The 21,158-nt window shown below is 54.1% G+C and overlaps 1 protein-coding gene across 1 annotated transcript in view; it reads right to left on the reverse strand.

Annotated features, from left to right (window-relative positions):
• Positions 1 to 21,158, reverse strand: part of BCR (BCR activator of RhoGEF and GTPase) — a 100,778-nt gene extending 79,620 nt beyond the window's left edge. Inside the window, exon 1 of the mRNA XM_063315852.1 lies at positions 19,445 to 21,158. Within this exon, the coding sequence (XP_063171922.1) occupies positions 19,445 to 20,777 (1,333 nt within the window). The 5' untranslated portion in view covers positions 20,778 to 21,158. The remainder of the gene's footprint in view (positions 1 to 19,444) is intronic.

The raw sequence follows: 21,158 nt of genomic DNA on the forward strand, positions 1-21,158 counted from the left end.
AGTTCAAATCCCAGCCACCGTCCCAAAGCTTTTCCACTCTCAAGAGAGCAGTCCCATGCACTACGTTTTGTACAGCAGGTAGAAGCTTCCTTTGCTATTTGAAGAAATACATATACAACATTCTTCAAATATTAATGGCCTGAACTGAGGAGACTTCTTTATTTACTAAGATAATGTATGTAAATTATTATATTATTATTATTATATTATTATTATTATTATTATTATTATTCATAGCAACGTGAAATCACAGCTGCCAATTCTTTAGCTGGTGTTGGCCTTCGTTCACATCCAGTTCTTTCCAAGGTCCTAGGATGTCGTAATGTATCGGCATAGTCTATGTGCAGATCCAAACAGTGTGGCCTTTTGTAATTGACAGGTGGGTATTTTGTCAATGCACAGATTTTCCAAGCGCCATCCAAGGCTTTTTGGAACGGCACCCAGTGTGCCGATAACTGCTGGGATCACCGTGGCCAGTTTATGCCATAATCTTTCATCTTCAGTTTTCAGATCTGGATACTTGGTGATCTTCTCTGATTCTTTGTCTTCTGTTCTACTACCCCCTGGTATTGCCACATCACTTATCCACACTTTCTTCTTTTCAACCACAGTTAATCTGGCGTGTTATGCGCCAAGACTTTTATCAATTTGTATTTGGAAATCCCACCATATTTTAACCTGCTCATTTTCTACTACTTTCTCAACTATATGTTCCCGCCAATTTTTCATTATTGGCAAATGATGATTTTTACTGATGTTCCAGTGAACCATGTTGGCAAGTACGTTACGTCGTTGTTTATATCCAGTTTGTGCGATCTGCTTGCATGAGCTGAGTAGATGATCTGCCGTTCCTTCTGCTTCTTTGCACAATCCGCACTTTGAATCCTTTGATGAGTTTTCACTTCTGGCCTCGACTGCATTAGTTCGGATCTCTTGCTCTTGAGCAGCCAGTATCAAGCCTTTGGTTTCTTTGTTTAATGTTCCAATTTTAAGCCATTGCCAGGCCTTATCTTTCTCCACTTTCCCCTCGACCTTTTGTAGAAATTGACCGGTAATGCTTTTCCTTGCCAGCATTCTGTTCGTGTTCTTATTACATTATTTTGATATTCATGTTTTGTTTCCTGCACATTCAGTAAGTTCCAATTTTTAACTTGTATGAGTGCTTGTTCTTGACTGTCTTCTACATAATCAGCCAATGCATTCTTTTCTTCTTCGACAGTTTGACTTGAAGCAAACCTTTGCCTCCATTTCTGCGGGGCAGGTATAATCTATCAGTATCACCACGGGAATGTAATGCATAGTGAATAGTCATGAGTTTTCTCGTTTCTTGGTCCAAACTGTCCAGTTCAGCTTGTGTCCAGTTAATAATTCCAGCAGCGTATCATGTAACAGGTTTGGCCCAGGTATCGATGGCTTTGATGGTGTTTCCACTGTTCAGTTTTGCCTTTAGCAATTTTCTCACTCTTTGGATGTATTCTTTACTAATCACGTTTTTAACTTGTCCATGCTTGATGTTACCCAACTGAAAAACGCCCCGATCCTTGTAGGCTTCATCTTGATGGCTCCTGATGGTTTGGCCATTCGGCATTTCAATTCCATTACCATTCATGATTTTAATCTGATTTATTGCTATTGTAGCACATTTCTCTAGGCCAAATTCCATTGCTATACCTGTGCTAAAAATTCTTACAATATTTGTTAATGACTGAATTTCAATTTCTGATTGGGGCACGGAGTGTGGCCAGGCACTGGGTACGTGGTATGCTCAGCAAACAAGCGTTGTTCCCACACGCTTCCCCCCAAGACAGCACAGTATTCATGCGGCCCACAGATTTCTGAACAGTTTGGGAAACTGGAATAACCACTAGCCCTTAGAACAGAAAAGATCTTCTTCCTCATTGCCCAGTTGCATCTAACGCTCTCCCAACCTGAGTCTGGATGGCTGCTGCCTCTCCTGGCCCACTGATGCACCGGGGGCTGGATTCATCCATCCGGGGACAGCTCCCAATCCAGGGGTCAGGACACTTGGATCAGGGCCGCATCTGGCGGTATCTTCCTTACGCCCCCGACGTGGCTCCCCCTCATCCCTGGCTGTCCTGGCACTGAAGCTGCATCGCTCCCATACGCCGGCCATCCAAGGCAGCCTCGAGACGTGCAAAAGCTGCTTGGTTTGGCCACCGCTTAACTGGGAGGAAGTCGGTGGCTGCCGTGGCTGGAAATAGTGGCAGGGTCGGGGGCAGCACTGAGGACAGCCGGTTTCATGCCAGTCCAATGGTGTCCCCAAGGCCTGGCACAAAAACGTCATGAAAAACAGGCAGGGCTTCAGCTGCACTGTCACGGCCACCATCTTGACTTTTTTGACCATATCCTGAGGCCATCCCGTGCTGGTTTTAAGTTTATGCTGAAGTCTCTGATGATACATTTTGAATTGTTCTCTGTCTGTCTTTCAAAATGGTGAGCCATAATGCCAAATTAAATTGTTTCAAACTTTTAATTAACTTCTTTTCAGATGATTGTTACTGCACAAACTTGTTTTGTTGTTTATTTGTTTAGTCGCTTCCGACTCGTGACTTCATGGACCAGCCCATGCCAGAGCTTCCTGTCGGTCAACACCCCCAGCTCCCCCATGGACGGGTCCGTCACCTCTAGAATATCATCCATCCACCTTGCCCTTGGTCGGCCCCTCTTCCTTTTGCCCTCCACTCTCCCCAGCATCAGCATCTTCTCCAGGGTGTCCTGTCTTCTCATTATGTGGCCAAAGTATTTCAGTTTTGCCTTTAATACCATTCCCTCAAGGGAGCAGTCTGGCTTTATTTCCTGGAGGATGGACTGGTTTGATCTTCTTGCAGTCCAAGGCACTCTCAGAATTTTCCTCCAACACCACAGTTCCAAAGCATCGATCTTCCTTCTCTCAGCCTTCCTTATGGTCCAGCTCTCGCAGCCGTATGTTACTAGGGGGAACAACATTGCTTTAACTATGCGGACCTTTGTTGTCAGCGTGATGTCTCTGCTCTTAATTATTTGATCGAGATTTGTCATTGCTCTTCTCCCAAGGATTAAGCGTCTTCTGATTTCCTGACTGCAGTCAGCATCTGCAGTAATCTTCGCACCTAGGAATACAAAGTCTTTCACTGCCTCTACATTTTCTCCCTCTATTTGCCAGTTATCAATCAAGCTGGTTGCCATAATCTTGGTACCGCACAAACTACATCTTCATTAACACCAAAATTAAATTAGCAGTAACACACACCTGCAGCCAGCCTCCACCTGCACACCTTAGCACATGCTAGTACAGTATCACACCAGTCATGAATGTGTTAGCAGAAAAGAAAACCTGGAAATGTTATTTTACACTTAGAAACCCCAACGGGTAGACCCGCCCCACCAGGCCGCCTTCTCTGATGAACATCTACAAGAGGGGTGGGCAGCCTCCAGGGTCACCGAGCCCCCTGCCCACAAGCCCCCTGCATGCTCCTTCCTCGTGTCCCGGAAAGACCAGTGCCAGCACCCTTTCAGTGCAAAACCAGAATCTGAATCCTCCGGTTTCCTTACTGGGAGAAGCCCACGAGATCTTCCAGAAAACCATGAGTGACACTGGGAGAGCTTTACTCTTTCCTCTGGAGCACCTTCAACCATGTTAAGATCCACTGATCTTATTCATGCATCCATTCCATCTGTAGGACTACCCCTCCCGCACAGTGGAGCTTAAAACAAAAAGCACCAAAAACAACCCCCAAAGGCCCCGATGCACACAGCACGCCCAAGGCCAGTCTCCTTCACCCCAACATCCCCCCGGGCAGGCTTATTGGCCATCTAGGCCCAGTGCCAGGGGACCCAGTGCCTTACAAAAGGCCAGTAGGACCAGGAAGCGTTGCAGCCTTCAACAGGGGGTGCGCATGGGCAGTCCAGACCCAGAGCAAAAAGCAAGGAAGAATCAGGATAAAGCCATATCGGCATTACAAAAACTACTGTATTTCTTTTGGCCACAGCAGCCACTAGGCTGGCAATATGCTTAGCCAGCAAACCACAAATACCACACAGAGCACCTTGCAATCAATCTCAGTTATGACTTCCTCATACTACTGGTTGGCAATATCCGGGGGTGGTGGGGAAACGGTGCCACCAAGGCAAGATCTTCTCAGAGTAGCCCCGGGCTGGCTGGAGAACGCCCTCTCCAGAGAAACTCACTGGGCACCTTTAGGCACCAGGCAGATTTTTCTTTATATTCCCTATGCTTTTCAGAGCCTGATGGATTTGTGAATTTTGAGGATTTCTTTTAAAAACTGGTATTTCTTTCCTGATCTTGCTCTGATATAGTTTACACTGTTTTATTGTAGTGTGTGTGTGTGCACACATGTGCACACGCGCACACGCCACCTCTACAGATCTTCAATTAAGCAGGCGCACAGAAGTATGGGAAATACACACAATTGGACTTGCAGGCTGACACTTTCACACTCAGTACAGAAAACCCTCCCAAGCCATTTCATAAAACCTGGCGCTGCCCAGCTCTGCTCTGCCACTCCTCCAGCAACCTAATTTGAAAAGAATGGCATTTCTAGGAGGATTATCTTTTGATCCAAAGGTTTATTTATTGAATTGTTCTGAGGGCACTGCCAGACTCAGACACGGCCTTTTGGGGAACGCAGTTCAGCCAGAGGTTGCCTTTGAACCTCACCAGCTTGTCAGGGAAGGGCGGCTGTTTCCAAAGGCGGCCTGGGCCTGCCTCGTCTGTTTTGATTTATTCCCTCTGCCAGGCCCTCTCCCAGCCCGGCTTCCCCTGGGGCCTGTGGGGCAGAGAGATAAGCCTCCCTTTCAGCCAGTGCGTGCAAGATAACAGCCATGGCCGCTTACAGTTATTAATTCAAGGCTTCGCCAGCTAAGCAAGGCCGGGCCGCTGCAGGAGAAGATGGGCTGCGCCAGCCTCACTCCCCCTTCAAGACTTCACGGCCCCGATGGACCGACCAAGCTGCACTGTGTGTGGTGCCTCTTCTCTGTCTTTGAAGCAGTCCCAGTAGAAGAGCTTCAAAGCAGGACCAGATGCAGCAGCAACCGACTCAACCACATTTATGGCATCTTCCTCTAGCCAAGAAAATGGTCGGTGCCACCCCTGATTTGGAAAGAGGAGTTCAGCCTGCCCGAGGGAGTAATGGTCCTCTTCCAGACCCACGCGCACGCTTCACCTCCGATTGGGAAGAAGTGCATCAGACCTTATGCAAGCAGGACACCTCTCTGCCACTCATTAAAGCAGCCCCCCCATTCTCAGCCTTCCACGCAAGCCTGGGGAAAGGCGGTGCTGCTTTAAGAAGCCCATTAAGTTTAGTATGACTTTTAAAGCTGCCCCAAATTGTGCAGACTCATGCAAAAAACTGAACAACAACAGAAGAGAGATGTGGGGCTTGTGCAAGATCCAACGCTTTTCTGAATCTTTTGCAACACACGCACATTTACACGTTACATAGTCCAGACGTGTCCCTGGCCACGGCGTTAGCCCAGAGTGTGCGGGAGACACCAAGTGGAAGGCGCCGTTCGAAGCTTAGGACAATGCGCCAGCTCCAATGCTTCCAGAGAAGGCCAATGAACAATACTGGCCTCAATTCTGCCACAACGGCTGCAACAGAAAGCTTACCTTTCCAAGGCTTTCTTTCAATAATTCCCAGTGATTTATCAGCTGATGAAAAAAAGGCTGGAACCAGACTCCTGCTTGTTTGTGCACCGAAGCAGAAAAGCCAGTCTTCACCTTAAATGATTTAGAAAAAGGACCTAGGAATTCCTAAAAATTCCAAGCTGCCCCCTTTCCCACCCAGCCCTGCTGCTCTGGGGACAATTCCATGGTTTCTGGGAGTCAGCCTCCCACACGTTTGGGCAAGATCAAGGAGGCAAAAACGCAGAATTCGGGAAGGCGATTCTAACACTAATCCAGGGTAAATACAGAATCTGGAAGCTGTAAGAGGAACTTCCGGCTCTCGCTTATCAGCAGTCCGTAGCATTTCTCAACCTCGGCCACTTTAAGATGGGTGGACTTCAACTCTCAGATTTCCCCAGCCAAATCTGGGAGGAATTTGGCACAATCTGGAGGGAAGCACAATGTTCCATTCCTGGATCAAGGAATTTCCACATCCAAGTTTGGATTCACCAGGGTACCTGAATGACACCTCCCTCCCAAAAAAGTCTCATTTGTATTTGTTTGATAGGGCCTCCCACCTCATACACATGACTGGGTGGCTAACAGTTGAGTCCAAAACAGAGTAAAGACTCAACAAATAATTCAAAATCTAAGTAACAAAAATAGCGGCGGAGACGACCCGCTAACAACTCACACAAGCCACGACACAGGCTCAGCCATGCTATCAGGGCCAGCCCCAGGCTGGATGGCAAAGCCAGGTTTTACGGCCTTGCGCAAGGCCAGCAGGGCCGGGGCGAGTCTGACCTCGGGAGAGATGCTGTTCCGGAGGGCAGGTGCCACAGTAGAAAAGGCCCTCTTTCTGGGCCCTGCCAGATGGCCTCTCTCGTGGAGGGGACCTGGAGCATGCCTGGGACAGGTAGACACCACTGGGGAGAGACAGTGAAGGGCCTAAAGGTAACAACCAGCACCTTGAAGTGTACCTGGGGGCATACCAGTAGCCAGTGCAGTTTGTGGAGCGCAGGTGTCACATGTGCTAAATGATCAGCACCCATAACTGCCCGCTTTGCCGTGTTTTGTACCAGCGGAGACTCCCAAATTATCTACAAGGGCAGCCCCATGGAGAGTGCATTGCAATAATCCAATCCACAGGGCCCTGCCTGTGCCATTAGTACAAGGGTGGGACTGTTTCTCCTAGCGTGCCCAGAATTAAAATGCTTTTCCCAGAGCATTCACACCACACCCTCTTTAACCATGCTATTAAAGCCACGTGTTCTCAGCGGCCTACCTGGAAAAGCGAGAACGTGGCAGCTGTTTTCGCAGAATTAAAGCTGAAGACATGTTGCAGCTTCAGAACAAAAACACAGGAAATCCCAAACTCAGAACTCCGCTGCTCCAGAGCATGTGAGTGGAACACATGAGCGCAGCCCGGGAGCTCTGCTAGCAGCCTCTAGGGCTTGAGCCAGGAGGCCCCCTTTCAGTCCGGGGACCAAAGGGGTATTCTGCCCTCTTCGGTTCCTTCTGCTGGAACGGTTCAGATCTGGTAACTGCCTGCACCCTGACGCTTCGATGGGGGGAGGCTGAGGAGAATCTGGCCCAGAAGCCTGCTTGCGCAGGAACCTCAGAAGATCATGGCCAGGTGGCCCCTGAAGCTATCCTGGGATGCAGCCAGAAGAGAGGGGCTTGGAGATCAACTCACCATACCTGGAGCTCTTTGGCTTCCAAGCTTCAGCCTTCCCAGAGCTTTCTACATCCCTGACGAGCTGGCAAGGGAAGTGCTCAGGACCGTGACCTTGGCTGCCCTGAAGGTCAGAAAGATGCAGGTTCTACTGCATGCAGCTCCATGGGAGGGGCCCAGGGTGGCTTCTTCCTCTTCTGCATTGACAGTGCTCCTCTACGCACACTGGAAGAACGGGGATCTCCTTCTGGCAAAGCACTCGACGCAAACTTCACCCCGTTCCACCAGCGTAGTGGCTCTGCCTTCAGGGCAGCTGCAGCCACAAGGGCAAAGGAAGAACCTCCTCATCAGACTGCTTTTGGCCCTCATTCAAGCCATTAGTGTGGCACATGGTTTTTAGGGGCCTGGCATGGCTGCCACTGGGCTGGCATGCGTCAGCAAAGGGGGGGGAGCAACAGGAGAGGGAGCTCTGTTCTGGCCTCGAAGGGCGGCTGTGCAGCCGTGTGGGCTGAGGAGCCGACCTGGCCGCTCGCCAGGGTGGTACGAGGAGATGCTGAGACCACGGTCCCGTTGACCCAGCCTAGTTCCGAGCAGTTGGGGACTGGAACCCTGGGGGGACGCCCACCTCCTCATGAACATGGGGATGTGCTGCCAGTCTGGGCCAAAACTGGAGAGAGGGCGGAGGAGAGGAGAGGAGAGGAGAGGAGAGGAGAGGAGAGGAGAGGAGAAGGCGGCTGTGTGAAACGGAGTGGCTGGAGAGAAAAGCTTGAAGTAACGTGAGTGTGCAGAGCAGTGTGGGCTCCTGGTCAGGGAGGGAGAAGAAGAGTCCACCGGTGGCTCCCCTCGAGGAAGGGGAGGGAAGTCCCGGAGAGGTGGCATCTTCACCAAAATGGCAAGGAGGGAGCTGGCAAAGCTCTGGGAAGGACTGAGGGGGGTTCTTCCCCCCACAGGGGGACTGGCTGAGCAGATCCAGCAGAAGGAGTGAAACCATGCTGAGCCACTGCAGTAAAGCCAGCACGTTCCTTTCTTTTCACTCTCCCTTGGTAGGCCCAGAACTAGGGAGGGAGCGAACCACAGAAGCCTCCCGTTTTGCTCGCGTCCACTGCCATCCTCGCAAACCAAAGGAGACCTCTGATTCCAAAAGAACCCAGTCGCCCGGGGACAGTGAAATACCTTCCCTCTCTCCCTCCCTCCCTGGAGGCCAGGAACCCTTTGTGGGGTGGGCAGTTCCTGTGGGGCTTCTGGCCTGGCCCAAGGCTGACCTCAAGGGCCCCCCCCGCCCTGCTGCTTTCCAGCCTTGCCGGCCGCTCTGCTCTCAAGGCGAAGGAGGATGTGTGCAAAGTGGCCCAAGACCAGGGCCTTCTGCTTCTAGCAACCTTCCGCCTTCGCTCTGCGCTCAAGGGAGGTGGCTGCTCAGAGATCAGGAGCCCAAGGCCGAAGGCTGAGCCAAATCGTTCTTTCCAGTGACCATGATCCACATTTATTTATTTGTTGGAACCATTTGCATGGCCGCCCAACTTGCAAAATGATCTACTTGGGGATTTCAAGAGTGCAGATTGCTCTCTCTCACACCCACACTGAGATACACCGAGGAAAGATGCGAGGGAAGAGGTGGCCACGAATGCCTGTAAGCGCAGAACGAAACCTGCGCCACACACCCTGCGAGTGGCACATACAACTCAGCCATCGGCATTCCCCACTTGGCCAGCCTTTCCAGCCCTTTCCGTGCGTGGACAGAACGCAGGGTGCCAGTCTTGGGAAATAAAGGCAGTCCCCTTTCCGGGCAGACCAGCCCCTTGATGGCAATAATTATATGATCCCCCCTTCAAACAGGGTTGGAGGCTGTTGACTTCTTGAGATGGCCAAATGGACAGGAGGGAGTGAATGAAAACCAGCTTGCAACCCCCATCCCCCCCTGCCCCGGCAGGAAGAGCCTCCTTGGACTGGCTTCGTGGCTGAAGCCGGTGCAGCTGAACTACTTTGGTAAAAGGCATAAGATTCATACAATCTGAAAAAAAAAAAACAGTCTTCACACACTAATTTTCATGATCTGTTAAATTATGAATAGATGATAGATCTTTCACTGTTCAGACAAAACTTCCTGTTTACACTCTGACTGCTGCCATTAACTGGATCTTATCAGTGACCTCCAGTTTTTAAAATCACATGATATTCAGCATTGTAAAACTAACTACCGAAATACTGAAATATTGACAAGTCGTATCTAACGAAGGGAACAAAAGAAAGGGAACTGAACCTGTTTCCACACGCACACAGGGAAGGCTTCAGCGCCAGTTCAGGACGAAGGCATGACAGGCTACATGCCTCATCGCCTACAGCAGGGCTTCTCAACCTTAACAGCTTTAAGAGAGGTGGACTTCAACTCCCAGAATTCCCCAGTCAGCCCTACCCAGTCCAAAAGAAGAGCAGGCTCTCAATTCTAATGCCATCTTAGCTGAGCAGAGAATCAGTCAGCGTTTTTCACCCTAGAGCAGGGCACCTTTACACAGAGCAATGAGCTGCGCTTGTGCACTCCGTGGGGAAGAGACTGGTCCAACATCTACTACAGGTGGTCAGGCACAGTTGACTAAATGCTGGTTTTCCATAAGAAAAATCTCCAACTTTGGAAAGACACAGTATCAATTATCTTAAAAACTGTATACTGCATTTCAGACATCCTTTTGGTCCCTGAAATTGCTGAACTATCACAAATTTCAGCTCCTAGGAGATGTACCGTGGACCTCTTCATGGTCACCCCAAGCCTCTTCCTATGAAACAGCATTCAGCTCCCCGCTCCCCTCGGCTTTAGGAAGGGCATTGAAACTTGGCTATTCAAGGAGGCCTTGGGGTCAGGATGTGAACTGCTGATCCCTCCAGCACTGGAACTGTTTTTGATCAATGTAATTGACATATTTTTTATTTAATTACTGCACTCTTAAGTTTTTAACCTAATCTATGAAAGCCATGTGTGTATGCTGCTCCAACTCCAGGCAACTGGAGTGGCCTATGAGCCCTGCAAATACATCATCACCCAGGGCCTACAGGGTGGTTCTTGTCCTTTGTTCCCAAAACAAACTGAGCTCTGCAACGTCACCGAGACCTCAGCGGGGATGTTTGTGGTTCTGCCCCCTGAAGAACCCAACCATCCCACGAAATGAAGGCCACCCTAAGCTTACCAGAGCCTCTGAACTCCGCAAGAGCAGCCCCACCCTGGGAGGCCAACAGGCCTTGAGTGTCACTGGCTGAGTGGTCAAAGTCCTGGTGGCTGACCCACAGAACGGGGGGGGGGGAACAACCCCAGGGCTTGATATGGACGCTCCTGGCTGCCTTCCTGTGCAGCAGCAATGCAGCCTCAAGGAAAGCGAGGAGAAAGAGGAGGATGGAAGATGTGCAACAAACCAAGTTTGGAGCCTCCTCTCTGACCATGATGGAAAACAGTCTTTCCTCACCTCAGCACTGTCCCATGCCTGGTGAGGAGGGCTGCTGAGGTGACTGTTCTTGTGACTGGGGCTACCTGTCAGGGTGGAACAAATAAGCATGAGTGAAGTGGTGGTCTTCCAACTGGGACTTCCCCAGAACGTGACAAGAAAAAACAGTAAAGAAAGAACGCTTCAAAATGTATCTTCCTCACCTTTGCACAACTACTGACAAACTCACAACGCTCAGCTTAGCCTGCATGGTATCCAACCGCTGGACCCCTGCTGCAGACAGCACCAAGGCAGCACTGTGGTTCTCCTCCCGTGAGGAAAGACACAAGGGGAGCAGCTCAGGAAAGTGAGTTGGGGCCAAAGGCGATGCTGGACAAAGTCGGCAACTGCACTGCCATGGAGACCAAATCAAGTGAGAGGTTTACAGGAGTTCAGGGTCTGGGTCCCTGAAGCCCAGTACCGCTCTGCCCACCTCAAACGGGCTGAGTGCACCACCTCCCTTTGGGGTGGGCACCTGTAAGCAAATAGATCAGCAATGTTGGTGCGGCCTGTTAGTCAAGTGACAAAGCAAGCCAGGGCTACACAACACTGTCTGATCACCAGCCACTGGGCCGGGTGCACGGGCCAACCTAACATACCACCCCAGCCCACTCCCAAAACTCCCAGCTGTCTTGCTAGGGGTCAACAGAGAGCTCTAGACAAGCTCCAAACTATGAGGAAATGGCCCATTGTAGGAGATGCTGTTCGTAGTACCGTGGGCTGAACTCACTATAGCTTACACTTTTATTTGGTGATTTACAGTATATGTGCAGATTTTCCGTTCTGTCAACTCCTCTCCATTTTGCGTGCTAAGCCAAGCCATGTTCTGCACCAACAAGCAGTCTTGTCAGGTGTTAAAGCCCCACGTGACGTATTGACTGACTAGAATTCTACCCCCCCCCCCTTCCCCAGGGGCTCAAGGCGCTCCTTCCTTCATGCTTCCACCCCAACAAAACCAGCTCTGCGGCTAAGTCAGGATGGCAGAGCACGACTGTCCTGGTGGGCACCCACAGTGGAAGATGGCCCTGAACCTGGTCTCCCCATTCCAATCCAACATCTTCACCACCACGCCACACTGGCCTGCCTAGGAACCCGGGGGGGTGTGTGGCAGGAGCCCTGAAGTCCCCCACCGGAGCTTTCTGGCAAGGCGCGCAGAGGTGCAGCCCGAGGAATGTGTGGAGGCTGAAAAAGCTTTCTTGAATGCTTTCCCGTCTCAGCAGCCAGCCACAGATGGGGGGAAAAACTCCTTATCAAGACAATTCCGTTCCGCAATGGAACCCTTTTTAAAGTTGGAATTAAATGCGTATCCATCTATTTCAGCAAGAGCAATGAAGCTGAAATGTAGTTTCATCCTAGCAGGCTTCCAATAAACTATCTTGTTTGTGGCACACCATGTGCTCTGGATACAGAATGACATAACAGATGCCAGACCTCATTTTCAGCTGAAGTTTGTCAGCAAAAATTTCCAGCCTTCGAGTGGCTGAAGAAAAGAGGAACTCTGTTTACAAGCCAACACATGTGGATGTGCCTGCAAATCCTGGGGGACAAAGGCGAAATATGTTGATGCTCACCTCTTACTTCAGCCATACTGCACCTGTCCCAAAGGAGAAAGATGTGGGGTGAATCTGGCACCAGTAGGTGGATCTGGCTTTGGCCTTGGCAGGCTGGATTACCCCACTGCCCCGTGGGCCCTTATCTCTACCCTGAAAGTTTGCCTTTGCCACCCCTGCCCCAACTTCGGGTGCCCTGAGGTTAAAAGGATGCCTATCTGAAGAACTTCCTAAATGTATCTGGTATTGGTTAAGCAAGAGTGAAGGAAAGGCCAAAGAGCAAAGGCCCAAAGGCATAGCAAGCAGCTTCCCTGACGCTGCCACCGTGCCGGAGAAGAATGCAGGAGGAGAGCAGCCGGCGTGGCTGGAAAGCAGTAAGGCAGCACGGGGCGGGGGAAGTCTGCAGTTCATCACGAAGTGAAAACTGGTTTGGCCTCTTGAGAAACAGTCAGAAAGGCAAAGGGACTGGAGCCCAACCGCTGCCTCAGCCCGGCCATCGCTGAAGATATCAGGGGTGGCGGTGCAGGACGTCTATTACGCCATTCGCACCTCACCTTCACTTCTGGTTCTCCAAGCCCAGATCTCCCCCTGGAGAAGGACCGAAAGCCACGCGGAGTGAAGAGGAGGAGCAGAAGGGAGAAACTTGCATCCGGCCGGTCCTTTCAACCAGGCAAAGAAGGCCGCACTGAAAGGCTCTGCAAATGTAATTTCAGTGGTTCTGATGGGTGATTCGGGTTATTTTAGGACTCCTCTGGTATTTCCAATAACTGTATTATTAACTTAAACCAACCTTCCTCCCTCCCTCCCTCCCTGTCACTGTTAACTCCTAGCGATTGCCTGGACAAGTCCCTCCAGTTTTCTGATTTCAGAAGTGTTTTGCCATTGCCTCCTTCCTAGTGCTGAGAGAGAGAGACGGCCCAAGGTCACCCGGCTGGCTTCGTGTCTAAGGCGGGACTAGAATTCACCGTCTCCTGGTGCCTTGACCACTACACCAGACTGGCTCTAACTTCAACTTACAGGAGAATTAAAAGCCCATACTGTAAATGAGAAAGATCCCTACTTCCTCCCTGCCCCCACCCCAGTTCCTGCACCATCCACCCCCCTTCAGGAGGAAGCTGGGGCTCTCCAGCCCTTGGCTGCCCCTCTACTGCCTAAGGCCAGACCAACCCAGCCACCCTGAAGCAAGGGCTCTCGCTCTTGGGAGACAAGACACATCCCATCTTCTCATTCTGCCAGAACCCAAAGCCTGCCAGGATGGTGCTGGGATGCTAACAGAGTCCTGATCAGAGCTCCCAGCCTAGGCTGTCCAGGACTGATCAGCTGGATTTCCAAAGCCCCTCCTGCTGCCGTAAGACAAGGCCCCCAATTTGGAACAGCTGGAATAGCCATTTTTAAGTGATGTTATATATTCAATTATTTACAGCCAACTAACGTTATATTATGGAGCCAGTTTAATGTCGTGATTAAGGGCCCAGGCTAGACACCGGGAGACAGTGAATTCCAGTCCTGCCTTGGGCACAAAGCCAGCTGGGGGACCTTGGGCCAGTCCCTCTCTCTCAGCCCCAGGGAGGAAGCAATGGCAAGCCACTTCTGAAAAACCTTGCCAAGAAAACTGCAGGAACTTGTTCAGGCAGTCCCCAAGAATCAGACATGATTGAACAGATTTAAAAAAATTATATTGGAAAACTATAATCTCCATGTTACTAAATTGCTTGGTCTTTCAGTTGTATTTCACTCTTTTATTCTTTCTTCACATTCCCTGCTTCTCCGTGCATCTATATTTTCTTTAAATTATGTAACTAAAAGCAAGGAAAACAAAGCAAGAAAGCAAGTCCCAGTGCTCCAGAGTGACCCCCACACACACATCACTTTCCCATGCCTCATTAGTAACGCTGATGAATCCAGGACAGACAGTTCTGATCAGAACCTCCCAAGGTCCTTGGGGCAGCCCCAGAATCAGCAGGATGGAGGCATACATCAAAACCCCACAGTGACACCCGCCAGCACTGCAGGACACTCATCCGAGGGAGCTTCCCAGACTCATGATCAGACCACACAGCCAAAACCAACCACTTGCCACCCGGTGCTGGGAAGAAGGGAGGGACTGACTCACAAGAAAAGGTTTCCAAGTTCCTTTTTCTGCTCGCTGACCTCATCAGAGCCTGAAAGTTGGTGGTTTCCTATTTTTAATCTGATTATGACATTCCCCTAAAAGATTACACAAAAGATGATCTAAAGCACGGCGTCCGAGATAATTCCAGCCTTCCTGGACATTTAGCATCGCACTCTCATCACCTAACATCAGCATCGCTGTCCTGTCTCCTGGGGCTCAGCCTGCCAGCTTCTTCTCCAGTCCACGCACAATGAGCAGCTGGGACTGCACCTTTGGCAGGACAGCATCTCCTCCCCAATTAAAAAGCTCACTCTAATAACAGTCCACCCCTACCACATATTCTTGCATGTCCTTCAGCTGTCAAGGAACTGAACCCAGAGATTCCCAAGAGATTTTCACACCAGCCTTTCTGCCGCGCCTGGACAAAGGCCTCACCAGGTAGGTGGAAGTTGCCTTCCCTGGAAACTGCCGGGGTTCTGCCAAAATTGGGGTCTTAGCAGGATGGAGAGCAACATCAGGGCACACGAAAGCCAGACACTTTAAGAACCGCCCACACCTGCTCCCTCCCTGGCCTGGAAACGCCTCACAGTGTCAGCTACAGGTAAGTTCCACCGACAGTCTATTGTCATGCTCCCCCGGAGCAAATGTCCCAGTTGCCACCCGTTTGCCTCCTCCTTTCAGAACGGGCAACGTCAATGATCTGCCCAAAGGGCAGGCCACACGCCTGAGGCTTGGTGGACAACCTGGCCTCCGCCTCTTGGGGAAGAGAGGGCGGTCAGGGCGTTCTGTGCCCAGGAAGGCAGAGGTTCCCACACCACAGGAATGGCTGCAGAGAGGGCATGTTGTTCAGCCCCCCTCCTTTGATTTCACTGGGTGGGGGGCCCCTCCATAATTCCCCCCTGCATGCAGCTGCTGACCGGAGAGACAGTCCTGCCAGTTTCCAGGAGACAAACCACGCAGGGCTCTAATGGCAGCGACCAGAAGCACAGACGATGCCCCAAACCCAGCTGGTACCCAGTGCAGACACGGCAGCGCCATCGGGGTCGAGGCCTGCACTGCATGGGCGCAAAGAAAATAGGGTGATGGGGCTGAGCAGGCATGGGGTGGTCCAAAAGGGCTTCTGGTCCTATTCATTCAGCTGGAACACTCTCGATCTGCCACCCGTTTTGAACTGGGTCCAACCTGGCAGAACTTTCTAGTCACAAATGGCTGGCTAGTTAGGGAGACTTAAACAGACTGGAGCTCCAGAGGTCCACAGAGCAGAGAGAGATCAATCAAAGCCGCAGTTCCACTCGCTTCAAAGCGAGGGGGAGGGGGGGCTCCTGTCCCTTGAGATCTCCCAGAGCCCAGATCACTCCCTGAGATGTCCCACCTGAACGTCCCCCTTGCGACTGCTCCGTGATGAAACTGGCGGGACGGCAACTGGGGCTCTGTCGGCAGAACGTTTGGAAAGCGCCCGCCTGAGCAAAAGCCAGAGCCCACTTCATGGACTCCTCCTTGCGCCCAAAGGACCACCTTCTCCCTTGGGACCACTCCGCCTGCAGTAACGAATAATTTGCAAGACACCTGGCAGATAAAAACCCTGCACATTCAATATCACACCTGGGACAAGTCCCATTAATTTAAGTTCGTTATCTCTGGTCTTTAATGATACTTGCATAACCAAATAATGCAGGGAGTAGTTGCCAAAGGGGACCAACCATGCCTGGAAGGAGAGGAGGAGGCCTGACTGGAGGAGGAAGGGATAACACACGCTTTGCATTCTGCTGGCCAGTCCCCGTTTTCTCTCTTGGCCAAGTTATTTGACCGTACCATGGCATTTCAACTCCAGCTTGCTTGGATTATTCAGTTTCTAGCTCCATTTCAGTTCATTGGCTGGGACACCTTTTGTGGGGGTGGGGCAGGTGCCTTCAACTCAGTTTTGACTCCTGGCGACCGCCTGGACTAGAAAACCCCTGCAGTTTTCTTAGCAAAATTTCAGAAGCGGTTTGTTGCTGCTGTCTTCCTCTGAGGGCTGAGAGAGGGACTGGCCCACGGTCTCCCAGCTGCCTTCATACCTAAGGCAGGACTGGAACTCCCAGTCTCCCAGTTTCTAGCCTGGAGCCTTAACCACATCAAACCAGCGCTCAGCTGGGACACATACACATGAAAAATGTCTTCGGTCACCTTGGCAAAAATCATAAACCAGATTTGGACAGGAGGAGAGATTTTAAATACAGTCCGTATTACTGTAACACCTGTTAGGATCACTTACAGGGGGTTCTGCAAGGTACAGTCAAAATGGTCAAGATGGTGGCCATGGCAGTGCAAACAAAGCTCCACCTATTTTTTGTGTGAAATGATGCCATACTGACTGTTTTGACCACATCCTGCCGGTGTCTCTGATCACTTGATTGGTTTGGTCAATTTGACAGCTAATCCCATCTTTCTTAGATAAGTGTTTCTGGGTAGAATTGAAACTCCTGGTTTCATCCCTTGTCGTCTTTGTCACCAGGAGCACGGGCAACAAGGAGGACTGGGTGCCGTAGAAGTGTTTTGGCATCCTCCTCCTCTTCTTCCAGCCCCCCCCCCACTACCTGAGATTCCTTTTCAGCTGGTGATACTTTAACTGACTGCTCGAGTGCCCCTTTCACTGAGTGTTTTTCACATCAGCTGCTCAACAGTCAGCTCTTCTGTGCAAGGCCCTCACATGCCCTGATCCCCCTTCTCTCTCCTCCACACCCAGAGAAACTGCCCCCCAGCACAGACAGAAGCCCCCTTCCCCACCCCCAAGGTCTCCCCAGCCATCTGAAGGCCTCACAGGGCAGATGGCCACCACCCAGCTTGGACCAGCCCTCTCCACTCTCCCCCTACCAGGCGAAGGAAGAGGAGGCATCCACACATCTCCAGCCGGAAAAGAGGCAGGTCGCTCGGAGGGCAAGGGGACTTGTCAGGGCAGCACCCAAAGCAGCTGTTGCCAATCCAAACACAAAGCTAGCAATGCAGGCCCACCTATGGAGCACCCACACGCACACGCACGCGCACACAGACTTGCTGGGGTGGAGGGGGAAAACCAAGCCAGTGCAAAGTTCCCACATGCCAAGCTGTTCTGGCCTTCAAGACAAACAGCAACATCTCTCAGCTGCTGGGCATCTTGTCAGGCCCAGAAGGTGCCCAGCCTTAGTGGGAACTCCGTGGCTTGCTGTTTGCAAAGACAGCTCTTCCTGAAAATACTGACTCCGAAAACACAGGTAAGGACCATGCCTTGCAAGAGAGTAAGAAGGAACTTCAGAGTGATTCGCCACCGCCACCCCCCCTTCCATTCAGGATGGCCACTTTCAGGGGGAAGCGCTGGTTTTAGAAGGCCGAGAGAAGCTGCTGCTCTATTCGCGTGGCCTTCCCTCCCCCTGTGTCCTGACCAAGGCCTGAAAGCCAGGATCTGATGGCTGCTGCTGGATATACAGAACCTGCAGGGTTTAGGATCCTTGCCAGGCACTTAGTACTGGCAGAAAAATGGCTACAAGTTTGGGCCATTATCATCGTCAGTAATTCCCAGGGCGATGAATACTCCTTCCGTCTTATTAATCCCTTCCTGGAGTCCTGCCTCCTCCCTGCCTGCCCCCACTGCTCTCCAGGGCAGGGGTGGGGACCACCATCTGCCAAGCTCTGCCTGCCAGCAGCCGGTCGGAGGGCAATGCTGTTTCCTCTTCTGCCGCCACGTTCTTTCACCTTTTGCCTGCTCAGGAGACCCAAAGGGTCCCATGCCCAGGACTCTTCTCCCCCACTCCCCGGGTCTATTTTAGCTTCTTCTACCCTCATCCAAGCCTGCCCTTCGACCACCAGCCTCTGACTTCCCCCAGCTTGCTCCAAAGCAGAGGCCGGGCTGCAGCTGGGCTCCCTTTAGCCCGGGTGCTTTGCTTCCATGCAACAAGAGGTACTGCCCATTTCTGCCAAGCCCTCGTTGTGGATCACTACCAGACTCAGCAAGGACAGCAGACCCCAAGCCGGCACCTGTCAGGCCACTCGCCCCAAGCCAGTCCACTTTCTTCCAAGCTGGGGATTCCTTAAGGAGAATGAAATCACCCCTGAAGGACCACCGAGGCAGGCTCCTCTGGATGAAGGGCAATGGGGGGCAGATAGGCCAACTTTGGGTGCCCCAGCTGCTCAACTGTCCCAAGAGAAATCCCACCCAGCCCTCCCTGCCCCACTCCTGCAGGGGAAGGGCAGCTGCCAGGGCCAGCCACTGTCTGGGGACAACTGACCTTGTCAAGGCCAGACCTCCACCTGACAGGCTGGACTGCCCTCCAGTCAGACCATGGACCAGCTGATGCCCACCTGGGAGCTGAACTCTGGGCAGCAGCAGCAGGCCCAACTGCCTCAGCTACCCGGCAAGCCCAGAGCAACCACACACCCCTCCTCCAACGCTCAGGCTCTGCAGACCAGGCCCAGGTCTCGGAGGGTCCCGGCTGCCTTATAAAGCAAGCAGGGAAGGGCCTTGCTCTTCGGCTCAACTGCTGCAGCCCCCACGCCGGGAGGGGAGAACCTACCCACGCTGTGCCTCCCCAGGCCCCAACTCTCCTCGAGGGGTGCAGGCGGACCTCCGCCGTGTCTGGGGAGGGGCCGCGGCTGAAGAGACCCGGAATCTTGGGGGACCTGGAGGGCCTGCCACAGCCGGCCCCGCTAAGAGCAGGGGTGGGGAGAAGGAGCTGAAGGGAGCGTTGTGCGCAGCGCAGAGTCCTCCCCGGGGACCCAGAACGAGCTGCCGCCTCCCCCCCTCCTCAGCAACGGGGTCCAAGATACTGGACAAAGGGGGGAGGGGCGCCAACGCTTTGGGACTACGACAGAACCCCTGACCCGCGGTGGGCGGGCACGTGCGTCCAAAGCACCCACCGGCTACCCACCCCGGCGCAGGTATCAGGGTTTCAGTGAAGCGGAAGGGGAGCCCCCACCCCCGGCCCGCCTTCCGGAATCGGGACCGCGCCCGCTCCCTTCGTCGCCGCCGCTGAACACCTCGGGGGGAGCAAACGGGCCCACCTGGGTCGCCATGGAAGCAGCCGTCCTGCCCGCCCTTCCTCGGCCCCCCGGCGGCGGCCTCGGGGCCCCCCGCCTGCTGGTGCTGCCGGTGCCTCTTGGGGCCCTGCGGGGTCGGGGGGCTGCCGCTGCTGTCGAAGGACTGCTGCGAGTGCTGCGAGGGCGAGCGGCTCTTCTCGCGGGAGAGGCGGCAGGCCGTCGGGCTGGGCGACACGTGACTCGACGGGCCGGAGGAGAAGTCCTCCTCGCTGGACGTCAGGTTCTCGTTGGAGCTGCAGTCCGGCGTGTAGCCGCCGCCGCCCAGGTCCTCGAAGCTCCGCGGCGAGTAGGAGCGGCGCGGCCAGGTGAGGGGCTGCTCGGCCGCCCCCGCCGGGCCGCCCACGTAGACGCTCTGGTAGGGCTGGAAGGCGGCCGCCGCCGTCCAGGCCGCCCGCCCGCCGCCGTCCAGCAGCACGTTCTCCCGCAGGAAGCGCGCGTTCAGCTCCGCGTCCTCGTACTCGCCCCCGTCGTCGTAGGCGGCGGCGGCGGCGGCGCCTTCGGCCGAGCGGCCCCGCAGCGGCCCCGGCAGCTTCTTGCGCGCCTCCAGCTGCATGGCTTGGCTGCCCAGCGCGCTGATGCGGTCCGAGACGTCCCGGTCGTTGACCTTCACCAGGCCTCGCTCGCGGTGGTACTCCAGGTTCACGTAGAAGGGCTTCTCGGCCGCCTCCCGGCCGTCCGGCAGCCGCGGCGGCGACGAGGGCACCTTCCTCCCGCGCTCGAAGCCGGAGCGCAGCAGCGCCCCGCCGCCGCCCTGCCCGCGCTCCCTGCTCGCCGGCTCGAAGGCGCCCCCGTCCCGGTCCCGGTCGCGGTCCCGCTCGGCCGAGGCGCTGGGCAGGCGGCGGCGACTCCCGCCGGGGGCCGGCCGCGCCCTGCCCGGCGAGCCCGCCGCGGCGCCCTCCTCCTTGGGCTTCTCGTCCGCGGCGGCCGGCTTGCCGCGCTCCTCCTCGCCGGGCGGCGCGCCGTCCGCCTCCGAGCTGCCGTCGCTGTGCGCAGAGAGCTTGCGGAGGGCGGGGGGCCGCGAGCGGGCGGGCGGCTCGTCGGCGTCGTCGGCGTCGGGGCCGCGCTGGAAGCCCCAGCGCTGCCGGTCGTAGCTCTTCCGCTCCTTGGCCAGCAGCGTCTGCAGGTAGATCATGCGGAAGCGCTCCTTGTTCACCTCCAGCTCCAGGCGGCGGATGGACGCCTTGCAGCGCTCCAGCTCCGCCTCGATGTCGCCCACCGAGCGCAGCGCCATCGCGGGCGGCTCCGAGTCGGCGAACTGGGCGCGCCACGCCTCGGCGAAGCCCACCGGGTCTACCATGGCAACGGCCCGGCCACCGCCGCGAGCGAAGGCGGGATCACGGCGGCGCGCACGGGCGACAGCGGCCGGCGTTCATCTCTGGCGGGCGGCGGCGGGCAGTGTTCTCCGGGGCGGCGGCGGCCCCGAGCAGCGTCGCGCTCTCTGTGCCGCCGAGCCCGCCCCGCCGCCCATAGCCGGGCGCCGCCGCCTCCTGCTCGCGGCGGCCGCGGAGGAAGGAAAGAAGGAAAGAACAAAGAGGCGAGGCGGAGGGGACGCGCCGGCCGGCCGAAAGGCGGAGGTCCGCGGCTCCTCCCCGCCCGCCTGCGCGCCGCCCCCGATCCCCGGCCTCGCTCCGCCGCCTTAGCCCGCGCTGCCGCGGCGGCTCGGGACGCGCTGAACCGG

The sequence above is a fragment of the Candoia aspera genome, chromosome 15 (genome assembly GCF_035149785.1).
Source record: "Candoia aspera isolate rCanAsp1 chromosome 15, rCanAsp1.hap2, whole genome shotgun sequence".
Classification (NCBI taxonomy): domain Eukaryota; kingdom Metazoa; phylum Chordata; class Lepidosauria; order Squamata; family Boidae; genus Candoia; species Candoia aspera.